Source organism: Hypomesus transpacificus, chromosome 8 (assembly GCF_021917145.1).
Source record: "Hypomesus transpacificus isolate Combined female chromosome 8, fHypTra1, whole genome shotgun sequence".
Classification (NCBI taxonomy): Eukaryota; Metazoa; Chordata; class Actinopteri; order Osmeriformes; family Osmeridae; genus Hypomesus; species Hypomesus transpacificus.
Genome location: NC_061067.1, coordinates 1,363,903 through 1,387,475, shown reverse-complemented (window position 1 = coordinate 1,387,475; position 23,573 = coordinate 1,363,903). Strand labels below are relative to the sequence as shown.

General features: G+C 44.4%; 3 protein-coding genes across 6 annotated transcripts; 2 read left to right on the top strand and 1 right to left on the bottom strand.

Annotated features, from left to right (window-relative positions):
* Positions 1 to 45: 45 nt before the first annotated feature.
* Positions 46 to 10,663, bottom strand: sgk3 (serum/glucocorticoid regulated kinase family member 3). Its single transcript, XM_047023556.1, has 17 exons — positions 10,463 to 10,663; positions 6,521 to 6,731; positions 6,269 to 6,352; positions 5,964 to 6,036; positions 5,802 to 5,877; positions 5,421 to 5,496; positions 5,205 to 5,254; positions 5,032 to 5,089; positions 4,637 to 4,720; positions 4,397 to 4,528; positions 3,370 to 3,482; positions 2,825 to 2,861; positions 2,380 to 2,466; positions 2,003 to 2,098; positions 1,672 to 1,827; positions 1,221 to 1,310; positions 46 to 1,039 (listed from the first exon to the last, which is right to left on the bottom strand). The coding sequence occupies exons 2-17, from the start codon at positions 6,596 to 6,598 to the stop codon at positions 869 to 871; spliced, it is 1,461 nt and encodes a 486-aa protein (XP_046879512.1). The 5' UTR covers positions 6,599 to 6,731; positions 10,463 to 10,663; the 3' UTR covers positions 46 to 868.
* On the top strand, positions 6,637 to 10,543 carry LOC124470315 (epsin-1-like). The gene is made up of 2 exons (XM_047024154.1): positions 6,637 to 6,664; positions 6,943 to 10,543. The coding sequence occupies exons 1-2, from the start codon at positions 6,637 to 6,639 to the stop codon at positions 7,890 to 7,892; spliced, it is 978 nt and encodes a 325-aa protein (XP_046880110.1). The 3' UTR covers positions 7,893 to 10,543.
* A 1,043-nt stretch (positions 10,664 to 11,706) lies between the features above and the next one.
* On the top strand, positions 11,707 to 23,114 carry mybl1 (v-myb avian myeloblastosis viral oncogene homolog-like 1). 4 transcript variants are annotated; one of them, XM_047023544.1, is made up of 16 exons: positions 11,707 to 12,136; positions 14,683 to 14,782; positions 15,144 to 15,215; positions 15,349 to 15,441; positions 16,158 to 16,378; positions 16,510 to 16,708; positions 16,851 to 16,925; positions 17,221 to 17,331; positions 17,786 to 18,016; positions 18,233 to 18,589; positions 18,839 to 18,975; positions 19,145 to 19,259; positions 19,382 to 19,498; positions 19,690 to 19,794; positions 19,905 to 20,084; positions 20,366 to 23,114. In XM_047023544.1, the coding sequence occupies exons 1-16, from the start codon at positions 12,114 to 12,116 to the stop codon at positions 20,498 to 20,500; spliced, it is 2,271 nt and encodes a 756-aa protein (XP_046879500.1). In that variant the 5' UTR covers positions 11,707 to 12,113; the 3' UTR covers positions 20,501 to 23,114. The 4 variants fall into 4 exon arrangements, with proteins under 4 accessions (XP_046879500.1, XP_046879499.1, XP_046879498.1 ...); XM_047023543.1 differs by having other exon boundaries at positions 18,215 to 18,589; positions 19,693 to 19,794; XM_047023542.1 differs by having other exon boundaries at positions 18,215 to 18,589.
* Positions 23,115 to 23,573: the final 459 nt, after the last annotated feature.

The following is a 23,573-nucleotide window of genomic DNA, read 5'->3' as shown; positions in this document are numbered from 1 at the left end:
CGATTAATGATTGTAATTATTATAAGGTATAAAAACACACATGGGTTTGTTCAAAGTTCAACGAATTTATATTTTTGCTTTTATTTTACAGTACAGTACTGATACAATGTTGAGCCGGGGCATTATACAGTTGAGTGGAGTCTGTAAAAGATACATTTTAAGTTTTTCTGTTAAAACTATATTTGTGTTAATTAAGGCACGAGAGAGAATAAGCAAATATACATGCAGGAAAACTAACAAATATGCAAACATTTTTTTCTGACATAACCATACAGAAAATCTGTATCACAAAGTATAGACGCATTAAAATGACCTGTCGACATATGGCGATTGTAAGTGACCTCAAGTATTTCCAATTTCAACTCCCCAGCAAAAGACACTAATTCACCACTGAAAGTTGAATCAATGATCGTAGTGGGAAAACAGAACTAGTCCACATATTATAATTCTGGGCAAATGAGGAAAATAATAACGTTTCAGTGTTTTTAGTTCAACTTTTGAAGTACACAACTTTGTAAACCTTGTCTACTGCAAAGAGGAATGTTCTTTTATAAGCATTAGCTCATTTTTCTGTTATCAATAAATACATTTTGGGTCAGTTTTTCCAGGATAAACAAGGGAGCGGAAACCAAAATGCATATCACGAATGATGGCACACATTTCTTAAAAATAGAATCTGTTATATAAATAGAATAAGGTAAAAATAAAGGTTACTGGACACCCAAAATCACCCATCAAATGCGAACTCATCTTAAATTCTTGCTTTGGCTTCTCATAATGGGTTCATCCACATGATGAATTCTTCCCTTTTATTCAAACGAATCAAGACAGGATAAGGCAAGGTGATAGATCGCTGGAACCGTGTGTTTTACAAGAATGAGTCATCTGAAGGCGGGGCATAAGAGAATCCCAGGAATGCATCGTCGGCCTCCATGACGCTGGCATTGACTATGGAATAGTCAGTAGAGTGGCAAACTGAGTTTGGAACAGTTTCATCCGTGAACTCTGGATCAAAGTTTGTAATGTCATAAGGAGAATTCTGCAAGACAAGGAAACAAATTCATGACATGACAACCATAGCAACGCCATATCAAACATTCCAATTACATGACGGTGTTTATATACCAGGGGTTTGGGTTTGTATGATATTGTGAAATACAACACGATGCATAAAACGTGTGTACCAGCTTTAACAACCAGAATCCCCAACATATATTTACCACGTTGGGTGTGAAGGGAGGTGGAATCTTCCTCTGTTCCAGGTCGTCCCAGTTGATGGAAAAAAAGAAGTCATGCGCTTTGATCTCAATCTGCAAAAATGAAAATATAGTTTGCTCAACATGAACATATTTAGGTACAGTGAGTTTAAAGAGGGGTTTACTGCTTGCGAAGAAGAGACTTCATGTGACTTGAACCAAACAGAAACACCGTTTGTCCACCAGAGGGAGTCTAAACGTTGACGAGCTGTTCTGCTGTGCTTATGTAAAAAGAATGGTGTCTGAACAGTTTCTACAGTGATATGAATACTCATGCTGCATGTTGTCGCTAAAACAACAGTCAAAAGCTCAAAATAACAATTTTATCCTGTATTGTACTACCTGGAAAGAGATATAGGACTGTTCTGGACCCAGTAACACTCACTGATACCCAAAAAAACAAACAGCCACTTACAAAGTCATCTCTGGAGCCCAGTCTCTTGGCACCATCCTTCTCTAGCAGGGCCTGTAGCAGGGACCAAGCGGTGTTTGAAGCCCCAGGGCGCATCAACAGAGGCTTGTGGAGGATGTTATCGTACATCTCGTGTGTATCTCTGCTATAGAATGGCGGCTGTGACAGAGAGGAAAGTAAGTTAGCTCTTCCGCTCTCAATATAACGCACGAGAAAAGAGAAGTCTGTCTCTAATTATCGTCCGTAAATAGACACTTGTAGGCGCTGTATGCTTTATCCTGTAAAAAGATCAATAACAATCTGGCAACTGCTGTACAGCAAATGATAAACTCACCAGGCCAAAAAGCATCTCATACAGCACCGAGCCCAAACACCACCAGTCCACGGTGTTATCATACGGCTGCTTCCTCAGTACCTCTGGAGCCAGATACTGAACACACAAAACCACGGGGTAAACCTTTAGCAAACAAGTTCATTTCAAACTTCAAGAAGACAGTGACTAGAAGGACTACAGTACTTGACACTCGCCTTGACAACCTGACCCTGAGCCTAGACTTGCCAAATGATTAACCACCTCATTTAGACACTTTCACACTGCAAATCCTCCCGTGGTTACTGATTAGGAGCTGGACACAGGATATCTCTCAGGATTCACCACATGGGTGCAGGGGAACAGAACGACGTAATGCTTAACTGCTGCGCACACATTACCTCGGGTGTCCCGCAGAAGGTGGATGTGGTCTCGGCTTGGGAGATGCCCTCCTTGCACAGACCAAAGTCTGTCAACACAATGTGTCCCTTTAAAGAGCGGAGACAGAGACATGTTTAGACGGTGTGCACTGCACACAAGCAGCTCATTATCCTATATCAGGACTGAGGAATCTATTGTTGCTCTGGAATGCCTAGTAGTGCCCACTACCCCGATTCAGTAAACTCACAATTTCCTCACTTTCTCAATAAAGCCAGACAGGAAACGCATGTGTAAAACATAACTCAATAACTGGCAGTCTCTTTGGTTAGGATTGCACAGTCTATGGGATATTGGAAAAGTAGGAAGTTTATGGAACCTAAGAATCAGGTCTGGATAATTTGTGGACAGTTCTAGGAAACCAAATTTAGAACTTAAAAGTACATTTTATGAATTGGTCAGACTTACTTCAAAGTCAAGAAGGATATTTTCTGGCTTCAAATCCCTGCAAGAAACAATAATATCATTATAAAGTTGCTAATTGGAAAATGTAATTGTCCTAAAAACTAGTTGGTTCGTCACGGTCAGTAGTAGAATGTGGTGAAACAATGAGCTACTGAGTTAAGATTGTCTCATGTCTCAATCTAAATTTAATTGGGATCTATTCCCCCAAGTCCATTTGACACACTAAGGTTTTAGCTAACATCATATGAAGCAGCACAGTCTAGTAAAGAAAATTGCACTCACATGTCAGTTAATCTACAATTATACACAAGCAAGCATGACCGCACTAAAAACTTAACTTGAAAGCTGCAAATAGAAAGTGTTTATTATACACCAAGCTTTGAACATTCTTGGACCGTCACAAAAATCCCATGTTTAGTGGGACTTTCCAACCAATTGAGATGCGCTCAACAAATAAGAAATGCCTAATGAACGTACATGAAAACAGGTATCCAAACTCTACCACCAACCCAGACAACCACCAATCTGGATTCCTCTACACACATTACCTGTAAACAATGTCAAGTGAATGCAGGTATCCCAGTGCACTGGCCATTTCAGCAATGTAGAATTTCACCCTGGGTTCTGTGAAAGTCCGCTCTTTTTGAAGATGAAAGAAAAGCTAAGATTGAACAGAACACAGAGAGTGTGAAAGTTACTGGATATTGTTGAAGGGGCCAACACTTCAAACTCTCACAGCTAAAAAATGCAAACTCCCATTTCCTGATTTAAATTCATTCATGCATGCTGAAGAGACTAAACACACAATTCCAGCAGTAGTATCAGAACAATCTTAGGAGATAAAAGAAAAACAGGTGAGGAAATCAAGTCTTGATATGTTCATAGTACCATTGGCTTATGCTGCACAAGCGGTCAGGATGCATTAATTCTACAAAGAAGGAATCCAGCCCCGAGCCATCGTTTTCACCATGGTAACAACGCGATGTTTTAAATAGATCTAGTAGTGAACTTTGCCACCACCATTATACCCCACAAAAGCCTTTTGATATAGCTCTTTATGCGTTACACAATTGATTGAGAAAAAACGACAGCATCATGACCAACTCATCTACACAAACGAGGAAAATCCTCAACTTCTTTACCAGGAACAGAAATCTAGCTCACAAAAGATTGGTGTGAGTGAGGTCACACTGTGTCCAGATAGAGCTGACCCAGACCGGCAAACACTGGGATTGGTGTTGGGGAAAATCAGTATAAGCAGCCTGTATGTAGAAATGTTTAGAAGTATACAATATATGGTTTCAAAAACATGTTTTAAACCATATATTTTAAACCTGAAATCAGGCATTCATCGTGACCGTGGTATAATGGTTGTTCATTCATGGACACAGCCTTAAGTGGCTTCATTGTGTTTCCAAGGTCAACAGAGATACGAGAGAGAGAGAGAGAGAGAGAGAGAGAGAGAGAGAGAGAGTATACAGTGTAGCACACTTGCTGTGCCAATACTATCCTGGGTTCCAATTGGCCCACTGACTCAGCACTAGGAACTATATTCATAACAGTGATCCTACTCACTTCTCCACCATTGACAAAATCCAAGACAAAGTACAGCTTGTCTGTCGTCTGAAAGGAATAATGAAGCCCGACTAGGAAGGGGTGTCTCACGTTCTTCAGCAGCACGTTGCGCTCGGCCATGATGTGTTTTTGCTGGTAACAAACACAAGAGGTGTTTCAGTGCAGTAAACCCCCTAAACATACAGTGCTTCTTTAAAGACCAAAGGGGATCTGATATGATAAAATCGCAGCCAGAACTACCTCTCTCCTGTTGAGAATGACTCTTTTCTGCAGGACCTTGATTGCGTAATACTTCCCGTCCAGGGTCCGTTTAGCCAGAAGAACCTTAACAAGGGAGAGAAAGTATGTTAGCTAGCCTCAAGCTCCATCTCTGAGACAATAGTAACCAACACAATGAGGCAGTGAAATTCCAGTGGAACTGAGAGACTCTCACTTCCTATGTGTAAAGGCCACTCGGTGTTCCATGCAGAAGTAAAACTGTATCCTTTACTACACAGAGTAGCTGTTTCAAAAGATGATGTGGTGGCCAGTTTCTCATTTTTGAAGGACTGACTAAACCACAAAACATACAATGTGTCTTAAAGACACATAGCATATGACTATTATAAATGTCGTTTTTTCTTCTGATGACATACCTTTCCAAAGCTCCCTTTGCCTATGACTTTCAGGAAGTCAAAGTCTGTGGGTTTCGCCCTGGGGAAAAAACAAAACAAGTAAATTACATTTACATCAATGACTCATGTACATTTTCACTACAAGTGTTATAAAAAAAATATTTTCCTATATGTGAATAATTTGTGGAACGCACTGTGGATTTCCAGATGGTCCCAGGTTAATATTTCTGGAGCCAGAGCTGTTCTGTAAACCAATGAGAAAACACGTCATCTCAACTAACCAAACAGAAAACACGTCATCTCAACTAACCAATGAGAAAACACCATCATCTCAACTGGGGTGAATGTTTAAATGAAGCCATGGTCTCATACAACGGCCTGTCTGTTAAAGACCATCACCAGGGGCTAACCTTGTCATCCTCATCCTCAGAAGCATCAGAGAAGTTCTGTGATTTGTCCATCTGCAGGAACGCTCTGACATCAGGGCTGTGTGACAGAGAGGGCCAGGGCATCGAAGGGTTAAATAAACACACAATGACACTGTTGTTAGGGGAATCTACTTCCTCCATTTTATAACCCATGGGTCAGGAGATGTCACCATGACAAAACAGGGTGAAAAATGGGAAAGCATGACAAATGGAAAAAGGCTGATATCCATTTCCCTCCTGAACTTGTAATGATGAAGATAAAGATATATGGCACGTGCAACAAGCATCAATCGATTAAAATAATACTTTCATTCTTAGCAACACAGTAACTTAAACACATACTGTAATATTAGTGCTACTCACTGGTTGCTGAGTTGAGTGTGGGAGACAAGTCTCTGGATGAACTCGTGTAACCCTGTTCTTCGTTGCTTAATAAACTCTAGAGAAGGAATGAAAATAACCTTAGTTAAATTAGTAGACTGGAGACTCGTGATGTAATATAGCATGCCCAGCACAATACCTTACCTGGATCAAAATTATCTCCGAATATTCTCTTAGCAGGGATTTTCAAGTTTAATGATGGAAACTGTTTCCGCAGCTGTATTAAAAGAGAAGATATGATATAAGCATTTGAAGCATTGATATTTAATGTAGGCTGGCAGTTCATTTACTTATGTACTTATTACTCAGAAGGACAGTCACAAGAGCTGAATCATCTGAATTTGGAAATGTCAACTTTGCTTTACATAAATGTCCAGCCTAAATATAGACTAGCCTGCATATTGAATAAGGTGATTCAGCATGCGTATCTCATTGTGGCACACACTCACCGTATTGTAGAGCTTGTCAAACTCAGCATACCGTCTAAAGACAAACCACTCATGTCTTCCAACGCTGACCATCACTTTGTATACCTGGAAGAACACGATCTAGTTCAGTTTGAGATCCACACGGCTAATGCTGCGAATGTAACAATGCTTTGGCACTGCAACGATGACACTGCACACAAAACTGTCTCCAAGGAATGCTAGCCCCAGTCACTTCCTGTTGACCAGCTGTCACCATGGCGACGGTTTACTCACGGTGTAGCGTTTCTTCTTGTCCCTCTGCTCGTTGTAGCAGGGGATGCTGACGTTTGGGCAACTGGACTGCTCCTCCATCCTGACGCCACGACGACGACGGGGGGGGGGGGGTTGAGATGTTGGTCAGAGATCAAGTTTTGAAGTGCAACCTTCAGAGGGACCAAGAAACACTTCAGGTCAACAGCTGACCCTTCCCCATCCTGATTCACTGCTGTGGAGGAGAAACAAACAGATATACATAAATAAAATAAAAAAAGCAATTGTAATATTTAGAAACTCTCAGGAATAGAAGTTCTTGTACTTAAAAATAGTATAGTAGTGTCCGTTGTCTACCAGACACTTTTATCTGACAAGTGCACATTTTTTCTTAGCTAACGTTTAAGGTGTAGCCATCTTAGAGTTGCTTCCAACCCTTTGTGGAGATTTTGTTTTTGGAGTGGGGGGTTGTGCTGCAACAGCAGAAACCCCCACTGGGGTCAGTGATCTACCCCACACTGGGGTCAGTGAGCTGCCCCACACTGGGGTCAGTGAGCCGCCCCACACTGGGGTCAGTGATCTGCCTCACACTGGGGTCAGTGAGCCGCCCCACACTGGGGTCAGTGATCTGCCTCACACTGGGGTCAATGAGCCGCCCCACACTGGGGTCAGTGAGCCGCCCCACACTGGGGTCAGTGATCTGCCCCACACTGGGGTCAGTGATCTTCCCCACACTGGGGTCAGTGAGCTGCCTCACACTGGGGTCAGTGAGCCGCCCCACACTGGGGTCAGTGATCCGCCTCACACTGGGGTCAATGAGCCGCCCCACACTGGGGTCAGTGAGCCGCCCCACACTGGGGTCAGTGAGCCGCCCCACACTGGGGTCAGTGATCTGCCCCACACTGGGGTCAGTGATCTTCCCCACACTGGGGTCAGTGAGCTGCCTCACACTGGGGTCAGTGAGCCGCCCCACACTGGGGTCAGTGAGCTGCCTCACACTGGGGTCAATGAGCCGCCCCACACTGGGGTCAGTGAGCCGCCCCACACTGGGGTCAGTGATCTGCCCCACACTGGGGTCAGTGATCTGCCCCACACTGGGGTAAGTGAGCCGCCCCACACTGGGGTCAGTGATCTGCCCCACACTGGGGTCAGTGATCTGCCTCACACTGAGGTCAATGAGCCGCCCCACACTGGGGTCAGTGAGCCGCCCCACTCATCCCTCCATCCAAGCCCTCCACACTCCTCTGCCCCCCCCCCCCTGGTGTGTCCATCCATTGTGCCCACAGTGCTCCAACACCCACTCTCTGTGATCTTTCCATACATAACATCTATCTCTCTTCTATCTTTCCGTACAGTACCTTTTCACTACACGTCTCTCTTCAAACCACAACCTTGACTGAACATCCTTTCCTTTCTTCCCCGTTCACTCCATGGCATCTACCATCTCCTAACAGGACCATTTGTGTTTATGCTATCCTTTCCTTTTCATACGTCACGCCACTGTCCTTACAAATGAGTCTTTCCTGTCCACACCTCACCCCTCACCCCTCTTGCCACAACCCTCACCCCTCTCGACACATTCCCAACAGGAGGGCAGTCTCCAACCATCTCCTCTTCCTCCATCTCACCCATCCAGGTCACTCTCTCACCCACACGCTGGGCCTCTGACATTCTGCCTGGCTTCTGTCAATGTGGGGGTATTTTTAGATAACCTTCCGTAGTTCTTTGAAGTAGCAGGAACACATACACATACAGTTCTTTCTGATGCTTGTGTTGACAAGTGCTCGGCTAATGTTTTACACAGTTAGGCCAATAAAAAGTCACTGAACCCTCTTGAGCAAGCAAACTACAACCAAACTAGCAGACCTATCCTTTTCTCATGCTAATGACAGAACATTTATCCAGTGGTTATGTCATGTCTGTTTTTTTGTGTGTTTTTTTTCATGCTATAACAAAGCTCTTTGTCCACTGCAAAAGCTTGTCCATTGTGTTTGATTGTGAGGTCAGCCAGCATGTTAAGTCATTTCTTTCAGACCATGCCACGGCTCTCTGCTCAGCGCACTCAGTTAACGGTGGAGACCTGAATGTCCTGACAGCCATCTCTCATTCAACTCACGTCATGGTAAAGGAAACATCAAGAAAGACAGAGCCTTTTTAAAATGCAGGAGTGCAATCTGAGGGACTATCAGCCCCCCAATGCCCACCCCTTTCAACCAAACACACTTCACCTCCTGTCTACACACATACACACTCTTGTGCTTTACTGGACACTAAACCTTATAAAAACACAGTCTACCACATTATCCATATGCTTGTTTCACAAATAACTGAGTCATTAGTAGAACTCACTTGTTAACATTCCAGAAATACTTTTGTCAAAAGAGAAATAAACGATAGTACTATAGCAACTGACACTTTTAAACTAGGCAACTCCTTCACATGGAATGTTGAACATCCTAAATGTTGGCCAAATCTACTAAACTAAAAAATTAAAGTAAAAGTAGCCTTTTTTAGAGGGAGAGAGTATTAAATGAACTCATTGAAACCAGGAGGATCATGTAACAACATGTTGAAAAGACACACATAGATCACAGTAGATTCCAACATACTGTATGGCACAGGGCTTGTGTCGACTCGACAGGCACAACAATTCTACAACACAGAATCAAAAATAGCAGCTCTTCCTGGTTTGTTCAAACACATCTACATCCTTGCCGGCAGACTGAACTTCCTCTGAGGATATTCCAGTTTTTCTTCAAGGTAGCACTTGTAGCAGAGCTGTGTCTGTTTTTGACCATCACGGAAGTGAAAGCTCACACTGATAAATTGCCTCACTGGTAAACAAGAAGAACCCCAAAACGGCTACACGAAACAGACCATGAGTGGAGATCACCTTCCGTAGGCTAGCTTACTTATTTATGAATGAATGCGCTTCCACTACGCCCAATCTAAAAGTAAAAACGAGCTCAACTTGATATCAATAGGTTTGATAAGTAGCCATACGAAGATAAGCATTATTACCCTAAACAATGGGGGGAAAAGATAGGGTTTGTAATGAACTCAGTCACCCAAACGTGTACGAGGAAATGTGCATCTGGAATAATGGTTAACACAGAATACAGATGACTGCGAACTCCCCGGTTTGTACACACAACACGGGCTGGAGCCTAGCTGAAGTAGCGACCGCTGTTTCTCTGTTTCTTGCTACGCTGCTTCTCATACACAGGACACCTAGTCTGGGCCGAGAGAAAGTTGTCTGGAGAGTCTGTATGTACCACAGGTACCTGATTATTGGCATAGTACAGACATTTTCTGAATCTCCTGGTCCTAATATTGGTGTGATTAGAACGCAGGATATGTCACAAGTTTTGACAGCTGTATAATGAATCGTCAATGAGCCATAATGGGGTCATTCAGACTTATCTTGACATAAGTCTGTGACACAGACTGTGTTATTGTAGAGCTAATTTGTGCTCTTCTCACAGTTGCTGGTAATAATCATCTTTAACGGTAAAATAACCAGTTTCAGCAATAGGCTTAATAATCATAATTTACAGTGCGAAAAATATTTATCACAGCAATTGCCTTCTCTGCACATTCCAGAAAGCAAGTGGATACAGTCCCCTGAATTTGAACTGTGGCAGTAGGTAGCACCCCTTACAATCCTTAGAGAAACTGATGTCTTGGTCGAGGATCACGAGTACAAGGGCTTGCCTTTCAAAGTCACTGAACAAAATGTATATGAATGTATACATTCAGAGGTCTAAGCCAAGCCAAACAAAACTTGGTTACGTAATTTCGCGATTCTTTAAAAGTTGAGAAATGAATTACTTCTAATATACCTAATCAAATGACTATAGGCAACATAACTCGCGGATGTAACATTATCTTTACGAACGCAGTTAGCAACTATATTAACTAGCAGTAGCAATTCAGCCAGAACTTCCACAGAATGTACGAATTTACCTTGAATGTTGTTGGGTTTCTCATCCAATTAGATCCAATAAGGTGTTGGTATGAAAGAATAATGAACGTTGGTTGCAAAAATGAAACAAATCCAGCCTTCTAACTAGAGTAATGTGTTATGTTTTCAAAAGTCACAGTCTGTACTTTCTACCACCACGGTCTTCTGACAAGTGGCAGTGCAAAGCAGGAAAAACCGAAACATAGTCCTGCAAGTTCAAATGAAATATCACGGGACTACACCACACTTTCAGGAAGCATGACTGACATGGAAAAAATGAGACAACACTACCACCTAGCGGTAGACAGAAGATTAGCCCAAAATGGCAACTGGAAACGTCCACAAGTAAAACATTTGTTTTATTAAGGTATTTAAATGTGTTTACAAACTTTGTACGCAGAGGTAGACTATACAAAACCAAGAACAATGACCAAAGGCTTCACATATTGTATATTTCGGGTTTGTTTCGCTTTACAATTGTTTTTAATTTTGCAGACCAAATGTAATTTGGTTCTACTTTAAGTATCACAAAACGCACACGTTTCTTCAATGTCAGCGACCGATCTGGACTGGACGGAACCAGGTTAACAGGATCAATGACATCAAATCCTTAAAGACACATCCTGAACAATGTTGACCATATCATACTTTTTCCTTAAACTCCCCACTCATCCATATTTAGGCTTGCAGTGTCTATTTCTGAACTTTCAACTCTTGTTACCGATGTAAATATTAGTGCATTTTATTTATTAAATGATTATTAATAAATTATCATTGTGGATGGTGGTCCGCAAGTGCTGCTCACCCACTAAATACGTCCATTCAATCGTTTGTTAAAAATATTTGTCCACCAGATGTCAGCATAACACTACTCAGGTACATTGGGTATGTTGTGTTGTTATGTAGCATACTTGAAAAACAATGATTTGTCTTTCCACCCTGTAAGAAAATAAAAACACCTAAAATCAAATTAACTAGCTTTAAATCCATGTTATTTATTGGTTATCATAGGTTATCGTTCATAACCATAATAAGACATTATTCTAATATCTAATCATTTTCTTCTTTGAAACAGTGTGAACTAGTTGGCCATGATGACTCCACGACCCTGCCCATACTGCAGCAGCAGTGTGCACGGGCGCTCATACTGTACATGCGCTTTATCTGTATGAGGGACTGAGCTTCCACATTTCTGACCTATCAGGCGCGAGGCCGCCTGCGCAGATTCAAACACCCTTCTGGAAGGAGGCTGGGCGCGAGATTCGGCGGGATGGACAAAAATCGGACTGCCAAAATAATAAAATAGAGGTGCTGGGGAGTGTGGGACGTAACGGACAGTTAGAGACACACCAATAGTATGTTCTTTTCTGCAGGATAAGGCATTGACATTGTATTTAACTACGCAACCAGCTAAATAAGTCGCCGGTATTGTACCAGTTGTATGATTACGTTGTTGAATTTACAACACAGCGGAGCATGACGTGAAACCATACCTTGGGAACTGCAAGACAAGACTGCCTGTATTTTGCGCTAAATACTGGACTATGGCTGGAAGCGGCTTACATAAATAACTGTTTACAGCTGACCAAATTGAATGGATTCTAGAGCAACAAATTATTTTGTGAAGCATTGATCAACTTGCCAGCTGTCATTATGGACAACATGAAGTCGCGCAGGTGGGTGATGGTTCTATTGTAGCAAGCTAGCTACTTGCTAAAATTAGACTACAGTAAGGGTAGCTAATGACTAGCTACCTAGCTTTTTTAAATATTGAGAAAATATGTATGCTATTTACTAAACTTAAAGTAACCAGACGGTACTGTTAAGATAGCAAGATATCTAGGCTGCTTGATCTTTGACACAACATGTGCACCTGCTCACTATCACACACTGGATTAACGCTACTCGGTGAATGAATAGCTACAATAATTTGAACAGTAGAGTAAAAAGCAGACTATATAGTTCTATTTGAAGGAAAGAAAAAACAGAGAAGCACTTGAATTTGGAATGAATAAGAATATAACTATATCGGTATGCTAATAACCAAACTATCAAAGCGCTTTAGCGTCTCACTTTTTTGCAAGTTTCAAATTCGATTTGGCTTCTTCCGTACTCTGCACTGATGACGGAGGGGGCTATGGCATTGTGTGTCAAATTGTATATGATATTTGGCAATAATAATGTGAGGATTTGCTCTTATGATCACCGCGCGGAACCTTATGCTTACAAACTCCTCGGTCAGTGATGTCAATTTGCTTCCTTTGACAGTGGACCTGATCTGTACAGGGTCCTTTCCGATTATGTGAGCAATGCCTTAGTGTGATCTCATCCAAGTCCCATGCATGGAAAATAAACGTGATATATGGGTCTATGTGTCACTTTTGTAAAATAACAGTAGATTTTGTTCTGTATTTCGCAAGTAATCAATGCATAGATAGACAAACCAACTGTATTGCCTTAATTTAGAATTCATCCGAATGGTTTAGCATTCATAAATTCTCCATGTGAAAGCGCAAATTAAGTATTGACTGGTGGGCTGACTGGTGGCAGATGATTGCCCACAAACATGACAGTGATGTAACTTCCGTGAGATGAACAGCTCAGTGGTGTGTGTCCCCTACTCCGCACCCACCCACTCCCCCTCTGTGTGCCCCATCTGTGTTGAGCTGGAGGGGGATGAAGGGGGGGGGGGGCGACAGGGGGGCAGAGCGGGAGAAGAGGGGGTTCTTGGTGATTTTCACTTACCACATGCAAAAGTGAACTTGTGGACTGGAAATGTGGAGCAAGAGAACGCCTGACTAGGTTATCGATGTTCAGAACCGCCTTACTCATTCTTTTTTTTTATAAGTGAGAAATCTTGGGATGATGAAAGCTATGTTTACATTGGCTTTTCTAGTATGTCTTTTGTTTTTAACCAGTGATCCATAAAACATCATCGGTTCTGTTATTAATTAATTTGGAAGTTGTCCTACGCTTCCAAAAGTTTGCCTGTATTTGAATGTTCAGCGGTTGACCGTTAGGGTCTTGTCATTAGCTTGGCCACACCCCGGTACACTTCCTACTCCTGCCCAGCGACACACAGACACACACACACCTCCACTGCTCCTGAAGAGAAAGAGCTTGTTGATGAGAGTGTAACCCTCACCCCCTCATCCCCCCCTCCTCACCCCCACACACAGTCTCCCTCCCAGCTGAAGGCCCACAGCCCTCCTCTACCTCTTTCCCTTACTGGACTCGGGGATTTAGCTGCACTGAAATTCAATTGGTGTGTCCCAGTCACTGCTGAAGAGCCTCTTTCATCACAGGTTAGATGTACAGAAGAACCCGGGGAGGGCCTGTTTTCCCTGCGTGTGTTTGTGTGTGTGTGTAAGGTTAGCTTTTAGCTTTTATTGAAACTCCCTAGAATGGGTCTGTTCATGGTTTTTTGCAGTGTAGACATAGACCCTCAGGTTTGCTCTACGGTAACCCTTGGCAACAGCGATCTTCAATCCTCCACCCTGTTTATTAAATGTTCTATCCTGGCACAGCGTGACCCCATGGAGGAAGTGTTGCCCAGCAACAAGACATTTCTATAGACAGAGAATCGCACAACCGCACTTTTCCATGCATAGCACAGACTGGGGAAGGCTAACTGTGAGTTTGTGTGGAATGGAATTCAGACTAGACCAGTGAGTCTTGATTTACTTACACAAGACTACTTTTTGTGGAATGTGGAAGTGGACCCAGGAAGGCCATTACAACCTTGCCCACCTTTTGTGCATGAAGGCACAGACTGACCAGCAAAGCAAGATTTGAAGGAAAAGCTAGTCTAATTATGGTCAGGAATGTCCTGTTTAGTACCAAGACTTCCCTCTGCAATCACTGATGGTGGCTTCATCTTGTGCCAGTGCTGTCTGACAATCTATTCACCATTCATTCATTACAGTAATTATAATATCATGCCAGTCAAGATACTTACTGTGGGCTGTGAGGGATTCTGGTCTAGTCCTTTTTAGGTCTGAATGCCTCTCTCTCTCTCTCTTTTTTTTTCTTCTTTTTTTGCAATGATCTCATGATTCCATGAGTCAACTCTGAATTACTACTTGCTCATAATGTCAACATTCAGCTTACAGTAAGCTTTTGATACCTGAATAAAAGATAATTTGTCTCATTTGCAATAGGCCTCACTTTAGTCTTATTTGTCAAAAAACCAATGTTCTCCCTCCCTCTCTCCTATGTTCAGTGAAGACGAAGATGAAGAACTACATTCTACAGACCCAGAGAATAAGGATAGAAGCAAAGACAAGAAGACTCTGTTCAAGGTCAAGTGGTCTCGGGATGAGGTAAGTTAATAATTGGCACGAGATTGAGTCATTTAAAAAAAGTTAAAGTCTTTGTCTTTAACGCATGGCTCTTGAACGCATGGCTTTTTGTATGCTTCAAAGAGTTTTTTACCCCCCATAACTCCTATTATCACAGTGTCATAAAACATTATCAGTTGGAACTACTGTAACCTTTGCTGTGTACAGTTTACTTCTTTTAAAAGCTGGAAAGGTCTGACGTGTCATTTGTGAAAAGAAAGTGCTTAATGACTCAACCTCCTTATATAAAGAAAGCTTGTCAAGAAGGTTGGCTCCTCACTGTCTGTCTTTTTCTCTCTCTCTTTCTCTCTCTTTTTCTCTCTCTCTTTTACTCTGTTTTTAGGATGAGAGGCTGAAAAAGTTAGTTGAGCAGCATGGAACAGACTCCTGGAAGTCAGTTGCCAATTACTTCCCTGTAAGTACAACATGCACCCCCTCGCTAAACATGCTGCACAGCAACACTCATCCTAGTAATGAACGTGTGTGAGAGGAGTGTGATGGGTGTGTAAAGGTGTGGTGTTGTAATGAGGTGTGTGTGTGTGTCGCAGGGGAGGACAGATGGCCAGTGCCAGCACCGCTGGCAGAAGGTGCTCAACCCGGAGCTGGTGAAAGGACCCTGGACAAAAGAGGAGGATCAGAAGGTAAGAAGAGACGGCCGTCCCCCGTCCTGGGGGGAGCGGGGAGGGCGGGAGCGGGAAATAAAGATGGAGGGGGGGTGTGGAGGGAGAGAGAGAAAGGACATGTGGAGGTGTTCAGAACCAGGGATTGGCCAGGTGTGTGTGTAGACTAGAGGGATGGTTTGTGTGCAAACCGGCAAAAAAAAATATATAATCCCAATCCTTATTAAACCCCGTCATTACATCTGATATTAACTCCAGTGTTGCTGCTTTGATGATTACGTCTACAGCGCAGAAGGAGAACTCATATATTGACTATCACTGGTCGTGCTTTTGACTGCAGACTTCTCCCCTAAAATAGCCTGAACCTTCCCCACCTCCCTGGCTCTGCGCCCAGCGTCTCCTCAGACCTCCTGCAAAGACTGCTAATCTTTCTCCTCGCTGAAACACCAACAATGCATTCCTCACATACAGCTTACATGATGTCTTGACTGCAGGGATGGCAGGAATGTGGCCCCAGCCTTCCAAAATATTGCTTTTCCGACTCCTATCTAGAGTCGGATTGTTCTGGTTACCCACGGAGACATAACAGAGATGACATTACTAGATTTCTGCCTGAAACAGCCGAACAGCTTTACTCGTAAAGCTGCATTCTGAACATTCAGGACCTTTAGGAATCTTGGCTCTAATGCCCCTTATGTGTGTGTGTGTGTCTGTGTGTGTGTGTGTGTGTAATGCAGGTTATCGACCTCGTACACAAGTACGGTCCCAAGCGATGGTCGGTGATCGCTAAGCACCTGCAGGGCCGGATCGGTAAGCAGTGCCGCGAGCGCTGGCACAACCACCTGAACCCCGAGGTCAAGAAGTCATCCTGGACGCAGGAGGAAGACCGCATCATCTACGATGCACACAAGCGTCTGGGGAACCGCTGGGCCGAGATCTCCAAACTGCTGCCGGGAAGGTAAGACCCACACGCACGGCATTCTGGGAGCTTTCTAGAGAGGAGGCGGAACGGCAACAACTGCTGTGACTGCTCACTGACCCAACCAGCTGTTTGGGATTGTCATTCCCCTTTCCCCTCCCCCACAACAGGACAGACAACTCCATCAAGAACCACTGGAACTCCACCATGAGGAGGAAGGTGGAGCACGAGGGCTACCTCCAGGACAGCTGCAGGGCCTTTGGCTCTGCGTCCGGCGGGGTGAGGAGACGGCACCATAGGACCTGTGCTCCCCCCCCAGAATCCCCCCACCCTGACCACAGCCCCCTGGCCCTGACCACACCGGCGCAGGTCAGTGGGATTTGATAACACACAAACAGACCTTTTGGGGGGTATTATTTCAGGGACCAAAACCATTAGGTCATGCTTTTTTTGTTCTGGTGAGACTTTTGCCGTGATATATACTTCTTGGTTCTTTCCTGTGTGTTTTCAGCTTGGTGGCTACAGGCATTACGGCCCTTCCAGTGGACACCTCATTGACAGCCTTCATGACTCCAGCTTCTTATCAGTGAGTGAAGTGATTCTCCTCCCCGCCTTCCGTTTCGTCCTCTTCCTAAACTCCTCTCTGATCTCCGGTTAATCACTTTCTAAATCAAAGAACTGAACGACTTTCTTTTATATCAACTAACATGTGGGTCTGAATGAGGTGTTTTCTGGGCCAGGGCAAAGGGTCCACCTTCAGTAATTTGTGAGTTAAACATTTGTCTCTCCTTCTTTCCCTACCTTCCTTCCCACACTCCCTCCGTCCTCTCCCGGTCTCCTCTTCTCCTCCTCTCTTCCTCCCTGATGTGCGTCTCCTCCAGCCGTCCGGCCCTGACGACCCAGACAAAGAGCAGAGAATTAAGGAGCTTGAATTGCTGCTTATGTCAGCAGAGAGCGAAGTCCGAAGACAGGCGCAGTGCAGAGGCCCATGTGTAAGGAGAACACACCGTAGGAGTGTGTTTTGTGTTAGCCCGTAGCATAGCCCACATGTATGTGCGAGGGCCATCCCACATACATGTGTGATTGTGTTTTCGTGAGCGTAGGCCGCGGATATGAATGTGCGTGAGCATGCTTTCCAGTTTGACCTGCTGCAGTAGCTTCCATCTCATCCCCCTCCTCTAGTTCCTCTCATCGCCTCACTGCCCATCAGCTGTGCTTCATTGACCCCCCACCCCTACTCCTGCCCCTAAGCACCTCACCTCATTCAAATGTTTGGTGTGGAACAACCTTTGCCCCCCCTCCCGCCCGCCCGCCCTGTTTTTGTACCTCGTATGGTACCACATGTCTTCCTCACTTCTCTGTATTCATCCCGTTGCTCCACCTCTGTGGTGTCCCCTCCTGGTGTCCCGCTGGACCCGCCTAACGCCCCGTCTCCTGTCCCTGCAGAGCGCCGACCGCTACGCCAGCTGGTCCGCCAGCGTGTCCGACGACACCCTGACCACCAGCAGCAGCAGCCTGGAGGAGCAGGAGGGCTGGAGGGGGCCCGAGGAGGCAGAGGGGTCCCAGGGCCAGCTCGACGTCTCCCCCAGTAAGTTCCTGGCTGTGGAGGCCAGCACCGTGCTCTCCGCCCTGCAGACCATCCCCGAGTTTGCTGAGACGATGGAACTCATCGATTCGGTGAGTGGGGTGTGAAAATGCAGTCCGTGTGCATGTAACTGTTTGTTGTTTTTGCCTGAGTTCATTTTTTGTTGCTGTAGCGTGTGATGAAGAGAAGGATTCACTGGCGTGAGTGTGCGCCAGTGAATCCACGTACTACCACGCAAACTGGTGGTAGTACCAGACCTAGAACATGGATGTATTGAAAATCTACTGTAGATGTGTTTGGCTTTGCAGGACCCTGTAGCATGGAGCGAGATGGCCAGCTTCGACCTGTCTGAAGTAGGGACCCCCCAGAAGCACAGCCAGGGGGGCTACGCCCTCCCGGAGAGGACAATTGAGGGGCTGGGTTACCATGTGAACCCGCCCAACGCCATCTCTGGCCTGGGTAAACACTGTGCCCCGTTTGGTCTGGGCAAGCCCAGCCCCCCTCATCAGACCAGTGCGCCCAGACCCAGCCTTCCGTCTGTGGGGAGGAGGAAGAGGAGAAACAGGGTGGAGTCGTCTCATGTGTGCGGACAATCCTTCATAGACACCAGCACCGACTCTCCCAAGAAGACCCCCTCGAAAACGCTGCCCTTCTCACCGTCTCGGGTACATCACACAATCATCCCTATGGAAGCAAATCAGTGACACAATGTTTAAAAGGAGAGCCGAATGTTTCCCCAAAAAAATCTCCCTCATATTTTATCGCCTCAAATATTTTCACCATTTCCCATTTTTTGGGATCAGAATTTCAAAAAGAATTTAGAGATTTTTTCGGTTCTATTTTTACTCAAAATCAGCACTCCAGATGTCGTGTGGAGCTTGATCGCCCCTCTGATGGTTGGTCTTCTGTTTTAGTTCTTCAACGTGTCAGGGGGCGAGCACCTGAGCCTGGACACCCCCGCCCTCACCTCCACCCCTGTGTGTGGACACAAGTTCTTCAACACGCCTCTGCAGAAGGAGACCACACCCAAGCACCAGAAGGAGAACGCTGGGTAAGGTTACCACAGCTACGCTAGTGCTGCTACTTCTGCTCAGGTCATATTCATGTCTGTTTGGATTGTTTGTTTGACAAATTTGACCTATAAATGTTTTGTTTTTGTTTTTATTTTATACCTCCTCTTTTATGTTCTCTTTCACTCCGGCTGTTTTTCCGTTGTGCAGTTTCAGGACTCCTAAGATCCGTAAGGCCATCTTGGGCCCAACGCCAAGGACTCCAACACCTTTTAAAAACGCTCTCGCCTTCCAGGAGAAGATGCATGGCCCTCTAAAGATGGTGGTCAGTGTGTTTTCAGGCTTTACCTGCTTTTACGTTGTGTGTGTGTGTGTGTGCTCACGGGTGTGTGTGTGTGTGTGCTCACGGGTGTGTGTGTGTGCTCACGGGTGTGTTGTCTGTTCCAGTCCCAGCCCCTGGCTTATCTAGAGGAGGACATCAGGGAGGTGTTGAAGGAGGAGACGGGAGCTGACATCTTCACCAGAGCAGACCACCAACCAGACTTCAGGACCTGGAAACATGACGTACGTCTGCTTGAGAACATGATCCAAAGTTCTTTTGGCAACCTCTGGAGAAGCCTTGGGTTTTTTATCCAGAACCATATTGCCTCTTGGCTTCAAAAACGACTTGTATACTTCTCAGCAAGCAAAAGTAACAAACAAAATCTCCCTCGAACATGTCATGTTGATCATGGTTGTTCGTTGGTGGCCCACAGCAGGATGGCCCTGCCAGAAAGGTGCGCAAGTCTCTGGTCCTGGACCCCTGGGAGAAAGACTGCCTCAACGTCCAGCACTTCCAGGATCAGCTCAACAACGCACAGGTGGGTTGCTCTGGCAACACTCCTAATATGAAGGAACGCTGCTCACATGAACATGCCAGTGATCGGTTTCCCCCCCCCCCCCCCATCTCCCTCCACCTCTGTCCCCGTAGGTCCAAGATGACAGCCTCCTGACCAGCTCCCTGCTGATGACCCCCATCCCCGAACGGGAGGAGCGCGACCGCCGCCTGTCACCAGAGCCCTCCTGCCCCCCCCACCGACACCTCCCCAGCCCCCGCAAGAAAAAGCCTCACCCCCCTCTGAGGACGCTACCTCACCCCGCACCTGGTCAGGTACACGTAGACCTCTCCTTCACACAACCACACGCCGTTTGTGGCTATTCCAGTAGGCTCCGATGAAATGGATGATAAAACCCCCTCTCCTGTACCTGAAGGGAGGCTGACCCCCCTCTCCTGGGAGGCTAACCCCCTCTCCTTGGAGGCTAACCAGCTCTGCTTGGAGGCTAACCCCCTCTCCTTGGAGGCTAACCCTCTCTCCTTGGAGGCTAACCCCCTCTCCTTGGAGGCTAACCCCCCTCTCCTTGGAGGCTGACCCCCTCTCCTGTACCCTACAGGTGAAGAACGAGTGGGAAACAGTGGTTTATGGGAAGACGGAGGACCAGATGCTCATGACAGAGCAGGCGCGCCAGTACCTCAGCACCACCACCTACCCCTCCTCCAGCTCCTCCTCCAGGGCTCTCGTCCTTTGAATGGCCCCCCTCACTCCTCCATCCATCCCTCCATGCCTCCATCCATCCCTCCATGCCTCCATCCATCACTCCCTCCCAGAAACACACTACACCCGACCTGTTTAAGGGGGTTGCCAAGGTAACCAAGATTGCCTGAGACTCGATTGATATTTTTAAGTTGACCGTCTGGCGTACGCAACAACAACAAAAAAAGCTGTGTGAATTAAAAATAATGACTGAACTCTGCCTAAAGAGTAAGATGTGACTGCTGTTCTGGTTGTCATGGTATTTCTTGGACACTGCCTTAGTTCTTACTTGATATTCACACTATTTTTTTTTAACCATTGGCTTGGTTTGTCTTTTTGAATTCATGAGATGTTGTACTAGCCATGTAGCTGACAGTTTTGTACCGATGAGAAATGCTAGATTCTGCACTAGATAATAATGTTGGAACGGCCTGCACATACAGGACACTGTACAAATAGAATGTTTATTATTACAGGCAGTGGCTGCTTCTGAGTTACATATTGTTAATATATATTGCTTAAACAAAAGGAAACAAAAAATATGTTTTATGAAGTATTGTAACTTTACTCATATACAGTATGTATAATCTTCATCTTGTTTGTAGACCTGCCCTCTTATCATTGACAAAGCATAACCTTTTGATGATAAGTTTTAAGAGTATCTGTGAGAAAGCTGTCAGTATTGCACTACTGAGTTTGGTTTGCTACAGGGGGATATGTAGTGTTATGGGGTCACTGGATAGCACTTGCGGCATCATGACGGCATAAAGTTGCAGTTCCTAGGCCATACTTTACCATTAACAGTTTCAAGTTGAAACAATTATTGAATGTATTTTGTAGCATAAAACTGCAAAGAAACTGAAAACGGAAGGTACCTTTTTGTTCATTTATTATTTTTTTCGTATTTATTTTTTGCTCTAAAACTTAGATATTAATATAAATGTCAATCGCACAGCATGAAAGGTTCAGTGAGACTGTCGACTATACAGCTGTTTCACTTAAGCTTTGATCTACAGTCAGTTCAACTGTTTTCTTTTTTCGAGTGAAACGTAGTCAAGAAAACAACACATGACAAATGACTATCATTATTGATTTATAACATACAGCTCTGGCAATAAACTGTATCAAAATACACAATATAAATTCAGTATGTATGGCTCTTGAGCTGACTACAATTCCAATTTCTCGAGTGTTCTAGAACAAGCGTGTAGTTGAGAAGGATGTGCTGTTTGTGTGAAAGCTGTAGGTTCTATTTATTAAATATCTACTAATTTATTTATTTCTAAAAAACAATTTAATGACATTATTGAACAATTATATTTTCTTTCTATCAACAAGGATTTGGCTACCTTTCACATTCATGTCTACAGATCAGAAGTAAACAGACTGCCAGAAATGTCATTCATTCATCATATTTCGTTTTTTGGATCAGATGAGAACTGTCCAATTGTGTAGCAATGTTGATAATGTTAGGCCAATCTTCCTCGGAATGAGAGTTAGTTCATTAGGTAGCTGGATTCCATCCAACCTCTAATCATAGACAAATTGCACTTTTCTCATTGTGTAAGTGTTGGTTCGTTTGTTTTGTGTGTCCTGATGAAGATGTAGATTTTGTTTATCTTTATTTCGAAAGCTTCAGTGCCGTTAAATGAATGTGTCACTACATGTGACAACAGAACACGCTGATAGAAGAAGAAGAAGAAGGCTCTATGTTTGGTTTCTTGGCCTCTGATGATGTTGAGTGCTGGTGAATGGCTAGCTGCTACTTGTACCAGGCAGAAGCAGAGAAGTGAGGCCAGACACAAGAGCACTGCAATAACAATCTACACATGGTTTTGGAAGCCAAAGGACTGTTGTTCTATTGAACTGTAAATATAAACTGTGCCCCATTCCTAAACAATCGCATGTTTGAGTGACCAGGTTTATGAATACTACATTTGTTATGAAGGAATTTGAACTGAATTTGTGATCATCATTTGTAATTTTCTTAATTGCTTTGGTATTTTAACTCTCTGCAAACCCTTAAATATTAATACTATTGTATAGAACACCAGTGGTGTGTCAATGATGTCACTTGTGGGTTTTCCATAATCTGGATTATCCAGCATTAAGCATGTATGTGAGACTAAGAAGGGAATCTTGTCAGGAGATCAAGTGGAAAGATCAGACGTGTTGGTGTCGCTCAGTCCCAGAGCTACAACGATCATGCTATGGTTCACTGCATACATTGTCAAACCGACTGGTCTTATCCAACAGCTAAATCTGTAAATATGTTTGTTCCGTGTTCCGTTTGGTTTTTTTTTAGAATCTTTGGAGTGTATGTTTTGTTTGTAGGTTGTGATATGTAACACATGCATGTTAACATTTTGCTATCTAACCCATAGGTTTTGAGGGAATTAAGTACAAGCGTAGGAGCAGGTGTTTTCATCTTTACACGACACAATACGATGTGCTGTCATGTTCAAGCAAAACTCATAGCATAATTCACTGGTGTATCACAATGCTTTATTTTACAATATTTCTCTGCTGATGTCATATCTAAGGTACCATAGAACTCCTACCTATTGGTTTTGTAGCCATTTACTTAATATGGAATAATAAAATGCTATCGCATTGAATTTCTGAAGCCTTTTGTGTTTTGTTTTTCTGTATTGATTTAAACAATACCCAATCTTTACTATGCTTTCAGAGTGACACACACCCACCCCAGTCTCCAACTGCTGTCTTAGCATATGGAGCCTTTAACATGAGATCTTGGGTCCCCACCTAATTCATGTCCTCCGGTACCTACTACAGTGTAAACGTCCTGCCTGCAGATCCTGCATGTCTCTTCAGGCGTGTGAAGCCGGCCAGGTGGATGTGGCAGTGAGGCAGGTGGTTCTGTAGGGTAGGGATGGAGACTGACTATCTGGGGTTGAATACAGGGGGCTGACCTGACCCCCATTTCTTGTCACATTGTGTGAGACGCGTGGGGGTGTGTGTGGAGTCAGGTGGCTGAGCGGTTAGGGAATCGGGCTAGTAATCTGAAGGTCGCCAGTTCGAATCCCGGCTGAGCCAAATGACGTTGT

Bases quoted from the DNA above. Each gene is read 5' to 3' on its own strand.
- LOC124470315 (XM_047024154.1), top strand. From the start codon at position 6,637: ATGTTGGTCAGAGATCAAGTTTTGAAGT. The intron at 6,665-6,942 runs GCAACCTTCAGA...CCCTTTGTGGAG, and splicing joins CAGAGATCAAGTTTTGAAGT to ATTTTGTTTTTGGAGTGGGG.
- mybl1 (XM_047023542.1), top strand. From the start codon at position 12,114: ATGGACAACATGAAGTCGCGCAG. The intron at 16,379-16,509 runs GTAAGACCCACA...CCCCCACAACAG, and splicing joins TCCAAACTGCTGCCGGGAAG to GACAGACAACTCCATCAAGA. The intron at 19,795-19,904 runs GTGGGTTGCTCT...CTGTCCCCGTAG, and splicing joins ATCAGCTCAACAACGCACAG to GTCCAAGATGACAGCCTCCT.
- sgk3 (XM_047023556.1), bottom strand. From the start codon at position 6,598: ATGGAGGAGCAGTCCAGTTGCCCAAACGTCAGCATCCCCTGCTACAAC. The intron at 5,497-5,801 runs GTGAGTAGCACT...TCTGTCACACAG, and splicing joins CACACTCAACTCAGCAACCA to CCCTGATGTCAGAGCGTTCC. The intron at 2,862-3,369 runs GTAATGTGTGTA...TGTTTCTTGCAG, and splicing joins TCACTTGACATTGTTTACAG to GGATTTGAAGCCAGAAAATA.